Genomic DNA, 14439 nt, shown 5'->3' with positions numbered 1-14439 from the left:
TTACAGGACCCTAGCAACTTTTCTGTTTTAAAGCCTATTGCTTGTTTGCAACGCATGAAATTGGTTATGCTTAATGAAATCTGAATAGTCTGTCTCATTTTAGACTGGCTGAAGGCTTGCTCTCATTTTTCCTGATATAGTTTTTCCTTGTTTATTTCCCAGCCTTTTCTGCTTTTCTGTTTTCTCTCTCATTAGTTGTTAAAATTGTACTTGAAGCACATCATTATTGTTGTAATTTTTCTCATGCATAAAATCAGGCTCTTCGCAAACAGCGATTTGCTGACAAATTGCAGCTGATTGTGTTTGTGATGCAGACGCAGAGAGTATCAGTATCGACATCTGCAGCTGGTGTGGGGATGCAATAACTAAGCCTCTTCCTCCTGGTGGGATGATAGCGATAAACAGAGAGAAGAATTAAAGGCTCTTTTGTTTCATAAAATCAAGAGAGTTTTCAGGGATCATCAGTCAGATGGCAAAAAAAATTAACTTCCATCTGTGTTTCCCATTGAACACAAAACCATTCTATTCTGTATATGCCTCCCCCAAGGAAATTCAGATTCTGTTGGCCTTTTATTAAGAGGGACCCCTAGGATGCAGCGAACAGTGGCAGTAAATTGCTATGATTAAATTTTGTTACAGCACAGCAGTATCTGTGGGGAATGTAGGTTTGAACGAGCACACATGCATCCAAGCATGTTTTACTTGGATTGAACAGTTTCGGTCAATTTGCTTGGGATTACTTGGATAGCGTTTTTTGCAGAACAGATACCTTCCAAAGACTTGAAATAACATTAAAATTAAAAGCACCTTTGCGGGAAGTTAATATTTCTTGGAGAAGTCGCACAGCTTGTGACGGGGATTTCGAGGTGAAACTCTTGCATGCTAAATGGGATGGGCAGCATTCTTTAGCCACAAGTGTGATTGTCGAACTGTAAACTGACATTCATGTTGCTCACGAAACAGTATCTTGAGCACGCTTCATAAAAACTATTAGCATTTATAATAAGTTATTAGAAGAATGTTGCCAAAATCATATCCTTCATGTTGGTTTCCAGCAAAGAATCCCCAGCAATATGTTTTCAGTGCAAATGCTAAATACTGTATTTTCCTGTTTAATTCTGACCAGAGAAAAAGTAAGCATCACAGGGTTCAATTTAGAAAGGTCAGACACAAAAGAATCTCAAACATACTTTCTCTGTCCCATCTTCTTTATCAGGAAGTCATTTCCACATTTAGTTGGTGCGTGTCTGCCGGTGTAGACTGTCTCTCCTAGGACATTGCTGTCTGTTACAGATTGATCTTTGCGTTCATCTGGCAAAGACCAAAAAACTTCCCTCCTACAGATGTCCCAGGTTGTCTGGCTGTTTGTTTGTAAAGAAACATGGTGAATTCACAGTGGTGTAATAAGTATGTAATGACTGAGTGATAATATGGTATCACACTGGGGTTTAACAGGGTTAGTGCCAACTTCTGTTGTTGTTTTGTTGTAATCAGGGTAGAAAACAATAGCACAGTAGTCATACAGTTATTCTGGTACACTATATTGTGCTAATAATTATATTTCACTAGGTAAATACCAGTAGATTTTGCTTCTTTGTGCTGCAAATGCATGGTTGTTATGCACTGTGTAATAATGTGGTACCAATAGCATTAAGTAGCCACATCTAATTGCACCTTCCTGTTTTAATCTGTCACTCGATCAGTGGTGAAGGTAGATCAGCTAACATGATATTAATGACAGCATAATCATTGGTGTTGAAATGGAAAACATCTAACACTAAGTGGCCAGTATTTATGCCTGGGCTGAAATGACAATGACAGTGTAGGCTGACTGCCGTGGGCATTTCAAGACATGTTAATAATGATGGTTTTAAATGCTCCACCATTTTTATTGATAAACAAGTTCTCCTCGGGCGCCTTCGCTGTTTTAACTTTGCTTGGTATTACTGATGCCGTGTGCGTTTTCTGTCTCTGCCAGGCTCCTCGGATGGGCACTTTCATGGGCGTTTACCTGCCCTGCCTGCAGAACATCTTCGGCGTGATCCTGTTCCTGCGGCTGACCTGGGTGGTGGGCGTTGGTGGGGTGATGGAGTCCTTCATCATCGTCTTCATGTGCTGCTCCACTGTGAGTACCCTCTTGTCTCACAGGTCCTCTCAGAGTACACTTGTACAGGCACCCTGCCTCTGATCGTCCCACACTCCTCCTTCTGTAGACTTTTTAATAGGAAACCTAGAAACTGCTTTGAAACTGCTTTGCTCGCCCTTGGACTGCATTGAAGGATTCTACAGTGAAGGCTCACATGCAGTATAAAGAAAGAGGATAAACAAGCTTGTTAATCCCACTAATCTTGCGCTTCTGTGCCAAATGTGATGCTGGGAGGCTCATTAAGTGCCCTGATATATAAACTAAGTCCCTTTGATGTCCTATTTGTCCTGTCGGCACATTTGGGTGATATGCAGGAATCACTGAAAACATTCAACTTATTCTCTGTAGCAATTCCTCCTCTGAAGCATTAGGGGAAACCTTTGTATACCTTTCTACAGTATACTAGAGACGTAAGTCACTTCAGACTAATACATTTGGACCTCCACTAATATATTCGGATATACACACTGTAAGTAGTGTCGTGGGACCAACATGTAGGTACTTTTCCCCCTTGATCAGACTTTCCCAACCAGTTCCACACCAAGTGATCGGTGACACGGTGCTATAGGATGTGCCATCCTCCAAATAAGAAGTGTACCTAAGGTCATGACTACTAGGTCATTAAATATAACACTGTTTGTAAGGCTAGGAGTATTAACACAACTCTGCTGGCTGTCATCTACTCTCACACTAAACAATCTTCGACCTCCCTAAGCGATTTCTCAGTCCTCCCCCTGATCCTTGGGGGGGTGGGGGTTGTGGGTGATTAGGTGATCACCTAATGGCTGACACATGTCACCTAGGTGGAGGTGAGAGGCAGGCAGTGGGAGATGAAGTAGGCCCCCGCGACACAGAAAGCACGTTTGGGATCCTTCAGGATGAAGATGAAAAGAATCCAGATCATAAATGCAGATCCTGTATTCATATAGTGACAACTTGTATAAGATGTCCGCACTTGCAGTGGCATTGCTCATCTGCTGCAGACACACTGGAAACATGCCGTGACTTTGTATCTTGAGAACACAAAATCCAAAGACTGTCCCACCACCACTAAAGCTCAGATAGGCTCTGGGCCTTTTCCACCTGCATGTGATTTATTTGTATTTATGGTTCCTGCAGTTACTGTCTTTCTAATACAGCCTCTTGACAGATATTCAGTTTCCTGTCAAGGACAGTGCAGATCGGTCCCCTGAGTGCTCTGAGAGATAGGGAAATAATTGATTGGACAGAGTGGAGAAGACTATCATTGGAAATTAGTTTAACCACTCACCAGTCATCTCATCTCAGAGCTTGTGAAATGCCTGTTTGTGTGTTTAGCCCATGAAGTGTTTCAGCAGAACAGAATATATTAGCCAGTTTGATTTTTTTTTTTACAATTGATGTCATTCTTAAATGGATTTCAGGCTGCCTCTCTGAAAGCCATAAACACTGAGCAGGTCTAAGAGTGCAAAGATATAAACGGGCGTTTGCTATGCAAGCAAGTTACTGACAGAATTGGAATTGGAAAACAGCAGCCTTTTCATCAGAGGTTTTGTTAACATCTAACAAAGGGGCTGCCTCACGCATCACCATGAAAGCCTCCAGCACGCAGAATCAGGCATCGCCTCCTTGCAGACCCCTCAGCAAAGGAAAGGCTGTATCAGGGACGAGTGCATTAGGAATGTCCCCCGGAGCTCCTGAGCTTCTGGGTGCATGCGTGTGGGTGGGCGTGTTTGCGTGTTTGCGTGTTTGCATGTGTACTTGTTCGCGCTCATTGACGAGTCGGCTCCCTCTGCTGGAGAGTGGAGGAGGCTCTATAAATAGCAGGCCTCCCGCTGCTCCGCTGAAGTCAGGGCTCCTTCGCCTGCCGTTCCTCTGCTCAACACGGTCCCATTAACCTGCGGCGGGGCCGGGCGGCTTCATCCGACACCAGTTTCACAAATGGAAAAGAGTGCTGGCCGCAGGTTCTGCGCTGGTGCCAGTGGGTCGAAGCAGGAGGATCAAAATTGCTCTTTCCTAGACCCCTTGGTGACTAGAGTGCCTAGGCACGATGTAAATTTCATTTTGAGTTGCACATTTAATAGTAAATGAAAACGGCAAGAGTTTGGATCTGAGGAGTGGGGCAGTGATGCACTGCTGGTGAAAGCCTTCTTTTCTTCAGGTCGTTCCATTCTCCCCTGCGGGGAGCAGAGTGGAGTGGCCTGTCATCCCTCTCCTCCCCACCTACCCCCTCCCCTTCTGCACCGCATGGTTTAGCCCCGACCCCCCTGGGCAGCCGGCTCTGAGATCAGCCTGGCAGTGAGAAGTACCGGGGTTCTTACATAACACAGCCCAGCTTGGCACACAGAGAGCAGTGGGAAGATCAGAGGGCTAAAAATAAATTAGCCTCCGAAACACCAGATCTGTTCAAGGAACGCGTGAAACAGAAAAAACGTCTGAAAGAGAAAGGTTTACCCTCTCTTTTAATTCCTTTTATTGCGGACTGAAGCCATTAGCAAAGTTCTGCTGAAGAAGGTTAAACTGTTGCTCTCTCCACAGCGCAGCAGCCTTTGTGCCAAAATGGGTCTATTGTGCCTGAAGGATTTAACCCCCTTGTTTCCACAGTGCACAGCTGTCTATCCCCTGGACAGAAATTAAACAGTTTTTTTCAATTGCAAACCCAAAGATCCCTGTGGGATATAAACCTGCCAGAGTCTGACTGCACAGCCTGCTTCTCCTGTCTGATCAGATATTGCGTTTTAAAGTCCCTAATGCAGGGAGAGGTTGTATGACAGCACTTCTGATAAACACACGCAAGTCTGGACTCTATGTGAAAAACTGCATCATCCCCCTCCGTGCAAGGGAAAACTGCAAGGCTACAGCATGTTCTTATCAAGCTCATAAAGATCTGAAAGTCAGTTTCCAGGAAATCCTTAAAGGAGCCTTTATTGGCTGATGCCGTGTGTATGGCAACCGAGCTTCTGAATTTAGACTCCAAGGAGCAAACCAGAAGGAACCCAGGAGAGGCAGCCGAGCAGGGAAACAGGATGGCCAGCACCCCACCCAGTTCATACAGTTTGTGCAATTTTCAAAGCCCTTTGCTGTTACTCTGCCCTCCAGCTAGGAAAAAAGGGAGATGATTTTGCATTCCTGCTGCAGTTCGGGCTGCACTGGAGCGTGTTTATAACTGAACCGACCCTGGCAGGAGGTCTATAGAAAACAGCATGGCTTTCCAATGAAGAGCGACAGGCACCTTGCTATCCTGCTACAATTACAGGAGGAATCACCTCGGCACTACAACAGGGCCTGACACTAGAGTAGTTTAACGTAGTTTGCTCGCCTCATTAATGATTTATCGCAATGATCATGTCTGGTTAAGTAATGACATTTGTTTCATTAAATATTCAAACCTTATTGGCATTTGGATCTTCCTTAAATAACAGCACATGAACCAGACAGATGGATGGAGAGATGAGATTTTATGCTTTTGAATTTTGTCATCCAATATTTGCTATTCTGTCATTTTCTTGATTTGGGGGGAAAAGGAGGAGAAGTGCACGTGGTTCCTGAAGCTTTCCAGCGTGGCAACGGGCACATGGGAAGGGTGAGAGAAGGAGCAGGGAGGAGAGACGAGCAGAGGCAGGGGATGTGGAGGGGAGAAGGAGGGAGGGGGAGAGGCCCCGCGGGTGGAGCTGGAAGACCGCAGGACGAGCGAGGCGCAGCGGAGACGGAGGCAGGGTGAAACACTGATCGATGGAGGTGGGGACAGCCTGTAGAGGCAAAGGGAAGAGGAGAACCAGAGAGGATGAGAACAGGAGAGAGAGGGAGACTGAAACAGACATACAGCAGAGCAGGGGGGGAAACGGACACGAGGGGTTTTCAACTCGCCCAGGACAGAGCCGTGTGTCATCCCCGACGTGCCGGAGAGGCAGTGTTGCACACTGTTATGCAAGACATTCTACTGAGGAAAAAAACCTAAATAAATAACAATAAATGCATGGTTTATTGGAGCGCTGCTGTCAAGGGTAAGACAATGTTGTTCCTAGTAGAAGAGCTAGAGGGGTAAAAAGACACATTTCCGCAGCAGTGGACAATAAAGTATCTCTGTTTCTCTCGTTTGGTACCTTTATATGTTCGTGTTTAGCCAGGACACCGGGGTTAACAGTCCTACTCCTGTAAACAGTGGCATTGGATTTCAATGTATTCCATACAAGAGGAGTGCCGCCTACTGCTCCACCGGCGCTCATTACAACTGCAGCCTGTTTTTCCCTACATGTCTGTTCTCCCTGTACTGACCAGACCAGTAAAGCTGCTCTCAGTACAGAGCTGCGTGTCTGCCAGAAATGTAGCACTGTACTGTCTTATGCAAGATATTCAGCTGTTTTGTTTTGTTTTTTCAATGTTGCTATATATGCATGAAAATGCAGCACTACTGTATATATTTATATAACACTTTGTTTTCACCCAAGGGATTCCTAATGGAAGACACAGTCAGAAAATGCAGTCTCAATGTTTTCAATTCCCAAAAACCATGTTTTTTATATTTAAATACATATTTAATACAGAAATCCACACGGCAGTACAGCCTCAGAAATTGCGTACGGAGGCACTGAACCGGGCAAAAGCACTTTGGCTCAGTCACTTGTACGCTTTCAGAAACATTTTCCACCAGAGCTTTTCTCACCTTTCTGCACAGAAGTTGAATATATCTTCTGGCAGATTAATGCTTCTGGATGTACGTCCCTTCAGTTTTTAAATAAACGTCAACCGTGAGGTGAACAACACTGTGTCTCTCAGAACCCTTTAATCAAGAGAACAGTTTCAGATTGTCATATGGCACACATTCTAAAGGGCTTTCCTTAGAGGTTACAAAGACAAATATCTCTCTATAAGAAATGCAGCTAACTAAATAGCAGCGATTTCAATATATAGGTTTTGTCCAATGCGGTTCATTGACAGTACATGCACTGAAACCCGATTGCAAGGTGGAGACCTGCCTCCACTGCAGTGGACTCTGACTGTCTCTTCACCGTTGAACTCATACAGTAACATCCCACTTAACCACCCACAAATGCAGGAACTCAGCTGGAGAAAAATAATTGCTTGCAATTAAATAAATGTTCAGTGTCATGTAAAGAGTTGTTTATCTGTCAAAATTCTGTGCAGTACAAAGGATCCTTCTTCAATCGCTAACAGCCACACCCATGAGGGTGTCCTTCCCCATTTTAGTGAATTAAACCCTGTGCTGCCACCTTCACATAAGCCAGTGTGTGCCCTAGCCTGCCACTGCTGTTTCTGCTATCTCAGACCCCCTGGGCAGCTTGTCCTGTCCTCTCACAGCTAATATACAGATCGATCAGTACAGTGACATCTATCTCTTGACCTTCCGCGGCACGCTGCTCTGAAGACAGTTCACTACCAGAGCTGGTTATTTTTATCCCTGTCCTCAGACGCCTTGCAGAAGATTGTTCTTGGTCCCCCTCCAGTGATGAAGGATTGTGCTTGCCCAGGCCTGCTTAACTTGAGGAATGAAAAAGGCTGCTGGCAAAACTCCTGTTCCACCCCCTGCCCTCCCAATAAGGCCTCCATTCTCTCTGTATCAATGGCAGCCAATGTGCTTCTTCACTAGATTATCCAGAATGGGGTTGTGATGGGTGATTGGTGTGAGAGTACTGCAAAAGGTGAACCTTTAGTAAACACGAAAAGAGGGTCATACTGAGAGTTTTTCTCTATAATTTTCAAGGCTTCAGTAAACCCCAGTCTGGGTGAATGTGTATCATTGTTAATGATGCTAATAAATACCAATCTCTGTATGCTTTTTTCTTATTCACCCTCGTCTGAAAGGTTTGCTCGTAAGATGCCTACTGCATCCCTGAGTATCCTTGGAAACAGTCTCTACATCACAAGCACACTTCATTAGAATAGCTGGCAGGATAACAGTGGGCCCTTCAGTCGAACCAGTGTGACCCTGGTTAAGAGACAGGGCTTACAGAATACCTTCCAGCTTAATTTAGAAATAGTGTGAACCTGCTGAACACATCCCTCAGGAGAGCTGTAATTCTTTCAGCATGGCTACTGAGTGATGTCATCTCACAGCAAGGCTGTGGAGAGTTGTCCTTATGTCAGTGGATTGATATTATTTCTCACTGAGGCTACAGAACAATGCCATGATGTCAGCAGAGCAATGCTATCACTCACTGAGACTATAGAGCAGTGGTGCACAGCTCCAGTCCTGGAGAGGCACTGTCTGCAAGTTTTCCTTCCATTTCTGTTCTTATTGAGCTCATTATTAGCATAATTGAACCAGTTTAACCCTATTGAAATATCAAAATAGTATCTTCAGCTATTTACTATTTAAAGAGACCCAGTCTTGTTGGATTCTGGCTGCAAGGACTGGTGTTCTGTACCTGATGTCATCTCTCACTGAGGTGGTAGAGCGATGTCATTGGGTTTCCAGCGCGATGCTGTCTCTCACTGAGGCATTAGAGCAATGTCATTAGGTTTGCATGGTGATGTCATTGTGTCAACCACACTTGCTTAAAGTCCCTTCAGCTTCAGCTCTAGACTCTCTCAATCAGATAACAAAGCTAAAACAATTACCGTCTTATCTCCCTCCTTCAGAGAGCCCTGCTCACTTCATTAATACCTGATTAGAGAGTAATTCAGAACCAGCAATGGCCGCCTGGCAGGGAGGGTTGTATACAGAGTTAACACTAACCTGATTAGCAACAGCTTAAAATTCCTCACTGCCATTACTCACATCGGAGATCAAATTGAGAAAAAGACTTGCAGTCAAATTGATTCCATCAGTTTGCTCTCTTTCTCTATCTGTTTCTTCCCAGTGGTTCTGACTCTGACTCTCTCACCCTTCCCCAGTAGGTTGAACTACTGGTCCCACATTTAGCAGGTCTCTTGAGCACAGGATGGAGTTGCCCTACAATTTAAACAAATGAAAATGTGAGTTAAGCACTTCACCTCTGCTCAACAGTTGTGTTAAAGAGGCAGTTTATCTACTGCTATTTAATAAGGAATCACTCCCTCCCCTCCCAAAAAAAAGCATCAGGATTACTGGTATCTCTGATTGCAAAACAGGCATAGTGACCAACTGACCGATATTTCCTGTTTACTGTGCTATGTGATGGAGTGACACTCCTCATCTTCCCAGGGGTGCAGGACAGTTTTTCCCCTCTCCTGCGCAGCAGACTGGATGCCAGACTAGTCGGTTCCTCTACTGCGGCTTCATCTTCCTTCTTCTGCCCCTCTCTCCACCTGCACTCACTCTCGCGCTCCACCTGCTCTCTCTGGTGCTCGCCGCCCTCCTGCTCTCTCTGTCGATGGACTGGCCGGGGCTGCTTCCCTGGGCTTTCGCTTCAGAACGTGCCGGCCGGGCTGCCCTGGTTGTCCAGTGTCGCCTCCCACCCCTGCAGGAATGGGGCAGAGCCGCCAGCCGAGCAGCAGAGACGCCCTGTGGAAGTTCAGAACCGTTTCAAGTGACTGCAGACAGAGTTGCGCAGAATCTCGTGTCGCCTGCTCAGCTGTAAATAGTTTCAAAGCTTGTTTTTCTTTTTCTGAAAGATGATGTTGTGGGTTTTTTTAGCTCTCGGTGGTTTGACAATGGATTGTAATGCTCAGCAGTCACAGAGGCTTGGACTGTTCGCCAGGGTATTGACCGCATTACTGGGCAGCTCGTTCCAGACCCCCACAGCCCTTCCCACGACGAAGTGCTTCCTGTTCGCAGCTGTATTTCACCTCCCCCCTTGTTTCCACCTGCATCCTCTGGCTCATACTTCTCTGTTTATTCTGAAGGAGTCCCCCGGGTGACCCTATCAGTGAACTACTGTTTTTTAAAATAAGTAAATACTAATAAATTGAATTTAAAAAATGTATCAGGTTCCTTTTTAGTCTTCTCTGTTGGATTGTAAAAAGGTTCCTTTTTTAGTAACATGGTGACCAAAATGATACACAATATTCTGTGAGGTCAGTGTAAAGAACAGAGGTCTTACTAGTGTGATACAGTATATGCTTGTGATGTGACAACCCTTGATTTACATTCGAGAGTTTTCTCCAGCAGAGGATCACAATGAAGACTTTCATCCATCCAAAGTGCTGATCTGTTCGTTTTCCCTTCCATTTTCAGACCATGCTGACCGCTATCTCCATGAGCGCCATTGCTACTAACGGAGTCGTGCCAGGTGAGCCTGTCCCCAAGTCACCACCTGTGTGCTGAGGAAGAGGAGAGACAGAGGGGCCTGTCTGCTGAGGAAGAGGAGAGACAGAGGGGCCTGTGTGCTGAGGAAGAGGAGAGACAGAGGGGCCTGTGTGCTGAGGAAGAGTAGATACAGACGGTCCTGTGTGCTGAGGACGAAGAGAGACAGAGGGGCCTGTGTGCTGAGGAAGAGTAGATACAGAGGGGCCTGTGTGCTGAGGAAGAGGAGAGACAGAGTCCTGTGTGCTGAGGAAGAGTAGATACAGAGGATCCTGTGTGCTGAGGAAGAGTAGATACAGAGTCCTGTGTGCTGAGGAAGAGTAGAGACAGAGGGTCCTATGTACTGAGGAAGAGTAGAGACACAGGGTCTTGTGTGCTGAGGAAGAGTAGAGACAGAGGGTCCTATGTGCTGAGGAAGAGTAGAGACAGAGGGTCCTGTGTGCTGAGGACGAGTAGAGACACAGGGTCTTGTGTGCTGAGGAAGAGTAGATAGAGTCCTGTGTGCTGAGGAAGAGTAGAGACAGAAAGTCCTATGTGCTGAGGAAGAGTAGAGACAGAGGGTCCTGTGTTCTGAGGAAGAGTAGAGAAAGAGGGTCTTTTGTGCTGAGGAAGAGTAGAGACAGAGGGTCCTGTGTCCTGAGGAAGAGTAGAGAAAGAGGGTCTTTTGTGCTGAGGAAGAGTAGAGACAGAGGGTCCTATGTGCTGAGGAGGAGTAGAGACAGAGGGTCCTGTGTGCTGAGGAAGAGGAGAGACAGAGGGGCCTGTGTGCTGAGGAAGAGTAGAGACAGAGGGTCATGTATACTGAGCAGTGTTTAAATACGTAAACAAAACAAGTCTGGAGTGCTTTTGCTTCATTAAAAACTAGTTCTCATCTTTTGAACAGATGGGTGGGGGGAGTCAGTAATCAGCCGGGACCCTGTACCACATTTTGGGTTCCGGATTTCCTCTCCCTGAGGCGAGGGGAATTAGGAGCAAAGGGTGTCCACTGTGGGACGGTCCCGTACAGTGTCAGTCCCACCAGCTCGGAACCGCTGTGCGGACAGATCCGAGCGGAGACGGCGGAGAGTTCCGTTTGGGTCATTTCTTGACAAAAAGACGGTCGCAGCTGGGCAGGAACAAAACTGAGACCCGTCGAGACAGGTCCCATCCGGCTTGGCAAAGAGGGGGGTCGATTAACCTGAACAATTAGGAATCGGTAGGATTGAAAGGCAGAAGACGGGGTACAGACATCCCTGGAGCAGCTGGCTGAAATTGTAAAGGCTGCAGTGTTTGCGCTCAGAAAGTCCGGGACGTTAAGGAGCAAAGGACACTGCTTGCTTGTCCAGTGTTGCGGGCATAGTTTGGGTTAAAGGGGGATTTTACCTCAGCGCTCCAGGCACAGGTGTGAAAGCTTAGAGACGGACACTTTAAAGCACAACGATTTACTGAGCTACCTGTGTAAGAAAACGGGACGACAGACTCCTAGAACAGATTTCATAAGCATGTATTTTGGGAAAACTCAAAAGCTGAGGGGAAGTCAATTTAGACTGCATTGCGGTATTCAAACTCTCCCCGTCTCCTCTTGTATCTCACGCGTTAACCTGTTTACGCTGGCACAGAGGAAACAAAGTCGTTTTGTTTTCAAGCAGCCGCGATTACTGCCAAGATTCATCGCCGTGAAGACAAATCACATTCACTTGTTTAATTGCTATTTTCAGTTGAACGCGGATTGTGGGTTTTTCGCCCTTTCTCGCATTATTTGGAGATGCGGAACACTTCGGAAATCGTTCGACTGGTTTCGCGACTCCACGAGCCCTCTCAGTTCCCAGTTTCTATATTAATGAAATAATCGTCCCTCGCCTGCAAGATTGCCGCGCGCGGCTTAATGAGCTCCGGTGTTAATGAGCACGACTGCGCAGTTAATTAACACCAAGATTAGTTGATAAACGGCAGTTATTGTGTTGGTTGGAGAGAGAAAAAAAAACAGAAAAAAAATGTTAAAGAGAATTACAGATGGAATTGGTAGGGAATGTCGGTGAGGGTATGATAGATCGAGGTGGGGAGGTTAGCCGAGGTGCTGTAATTATATTAGACTGAAGAAAGGCCAGATCACACATCGATTTCTGAACCAAGTCCCCTGTGAAGCGCGCAGCGGTTTCCTGGCGTGACTGTCTATGGCTGTGCAGACCTCACCAGTGTCTGGGTTTCTCAGTACTATAGCTACATAACGACAGTGAGGCACGGAAAAGGCGATTTGATGATTTTTTGCATCTACAAAACGGAATTTCAAAATCCAGATTCGCATATTATTTACATAACACGCGTTTTCCATCATCGCAGATGTGATGCGTTTTTATTTCCTAGACTGTGTGGTTATATTATTATTACTAATAGTAAATAAATAAATGATTCTGCTGAGGAGCGTGCTAGATTCTGCCCAATCAGAGTCATGTAGAAGAAGGCAGCCAATCAAAGTGGGAGAAAGCAGTGCAAGGGGCGGGGTTATGAGAGTAAAGCTATAAAGTGACGTCATCCCCCCCCGTATTTTTCTAATGGAAGCAAAATTTCAGGCGATCGTTGTGCTTTTTCCCCACAAAGAACAAATCTTATTACGTAAGAGACCGAACGGGAAACTCTTATAACACAACGAGTGGTATTGCAAGGCGACGACTGATTTTAAAATCTCTTTTGTCTCACCTTAATGGTCAACCTCGCATGTTTCATCTCCCTGTGAAGTTACAGTTTTCACATGTTCATCTTCTCAGGACGTCCAATGTCCTCACGTGTATTTTTAAAAATAAAAATGCACCTTGCATTAATCCCGAGTCTGCCCATGTTGGCAATGGTCACGGTATGAAAGAACATCAATAAACAAATTTAGAGTAGAAAGCGGTACGAAATTTCATGGTTTGAAATTTGACTTCATGGAATTTCAGTCAGAGCTACAGAACGACACGACTCCAGCGCCCCCCCTGCTGGTGCGGCGGTGCAGGTGCGCAGCCCTGCGGCCGTTGGCTTCAGAGGTGTCAGCCAGGGGCTCATGGGGGGTTCTGCCCTTGTCCTCTCTGTGTGAACAGCGGGCGGCTCGTACTACATGATCTCGCGCTCCCTGGGGCCTGAGTTCGGGGGCGCCGTGGGGCTCTGCTTCTACCTGGGGACCACCTTCGCTGGGGCCATGTACATCCTGGGCTGTATCGAGATCCTGCTGGTGAGGCCTGCTTCTCTCCCCACTCCTCTAAGACACCCCTGTCTTCTCTCTCTGCCCTTCCCTGTCCTTTTCCCCCACCCTGTTTTCAGTTGTTTTTATATACCTCTCCCTCCTCTTGCCTTAATCCTTTCTTTCCCTCTCTTCTCTTCCTTCCCTCCTCTCCTCTGCAGCTTCTCTTCTTTCTGCTGTCTCTCTCGCTCGTCCCCTTTGTTTTTCTCCTCTCTTCTTCCAGCGCGCTCCCTGTCTCTCGTGCTCAGCTGCACGAGGGAGGGTAATTATGTTAATTCCGCATTAAAGAGCGAGGGAGAGAGACTGGGGAAAAACAGCATTTGGCTGGGGTAATGAGATGAGACCAGCTATAAATGTGCTTTGTTTGGATTTTATTAATGGTTTTAATTACAAACAGCAACATTTTTCTTGAGGAGTGAAAGCTCTTCACAGCCAGCCGAGCACAGACGTACCCCTAGCTGGTACAGGTCCTGGATTAGATCTGTTTTTTTGGGCCTGCATGGGACTGGCGTGGGTCTGGAAGGTGCCATCGGCTATTGACTCGCACCATGGTTCCCCAGGTGGGGAACATTATGTCCAGCATTGCCAGGGCTGGGTGACGTTGGTCACTTGTGTGGCTGTGCTGTGTTCCTGAGAGCTGCCTCAGCCTGCCATCTGGTGACACACAAGAGGCTGGACAGAAGCTTTCCTGAATGCAGAAAGGTTTAAGGCTTTAGCATTTATTCAGCTGTTTGTATACCAGTAACACACGGTAGCAGTAGGGGAATAATTATTCATACATATCAATGGCCTGTACATCACAATGTGCTGAGGGTCATGACTGTATTAACTAGTGAGGAGGTGCTGTGATTGCAGATAAGCTGTAAGGGATGAGTCCTTCTCCCCCAAAATTATTGGACTGTTGGCAGGAATTGCTTCAGATTTATAGCGCTT

The 14439-nt window shown here is 46.2% G+C and overlaps 1 protein-coding gene across 6 annotated transcripts in view; it reads left to right on the top strand.

Annotated features, from left to right (window-relative positions):
* Window positions 1–14439, top strand: part of slc12a5a (solute carrier family 12 member 5a) — a 183487-nt gene that overhangs the window by 143826 nt on the left and 25222 nt on the right. For all 6 annotated transcript variants that reach the window (XM_088607691.1, XM_088607690.1, XM_088607692.1 and 3 more), the window contains 3 exons: window positions 1979–2125; window positions 10242–10296; window positions 13367–13497. In XM_088607691.1, the coding sequence (XP_088463817.1) occupies window positions 1979–2125; window positions 10242–10296; window positions 13367–13497 (333 nt within the window). The remainder of the gene's footprint in view (window positions 1–1978; window positions 2126–10241; window positions 10297–13366; window positions 13498–14439) is intronic.

Source organism: Lepisosteus platostomus, chromosome 15 (genome assembly GCF_059453375.1).
Source record: "Lepisosteus platostomus isolate fLepPlt1 chromosome 15, fLepPlt1.hap1, whole genome shotgun sequence".
Classification (NCBI taxonomy): domain Eukaryota; kingdom Metazoa; phylum Chordata; class Actinopteri; order Semionotiformes; family Lepisosteidae; genus Lepisosteus; species Lepisosteus platostomus.
The sequence above is the reverse complement of the archived record's forward strand: the minus strand, read 5'-3'. Positions and strand labels throughout refer to the sequence as shown.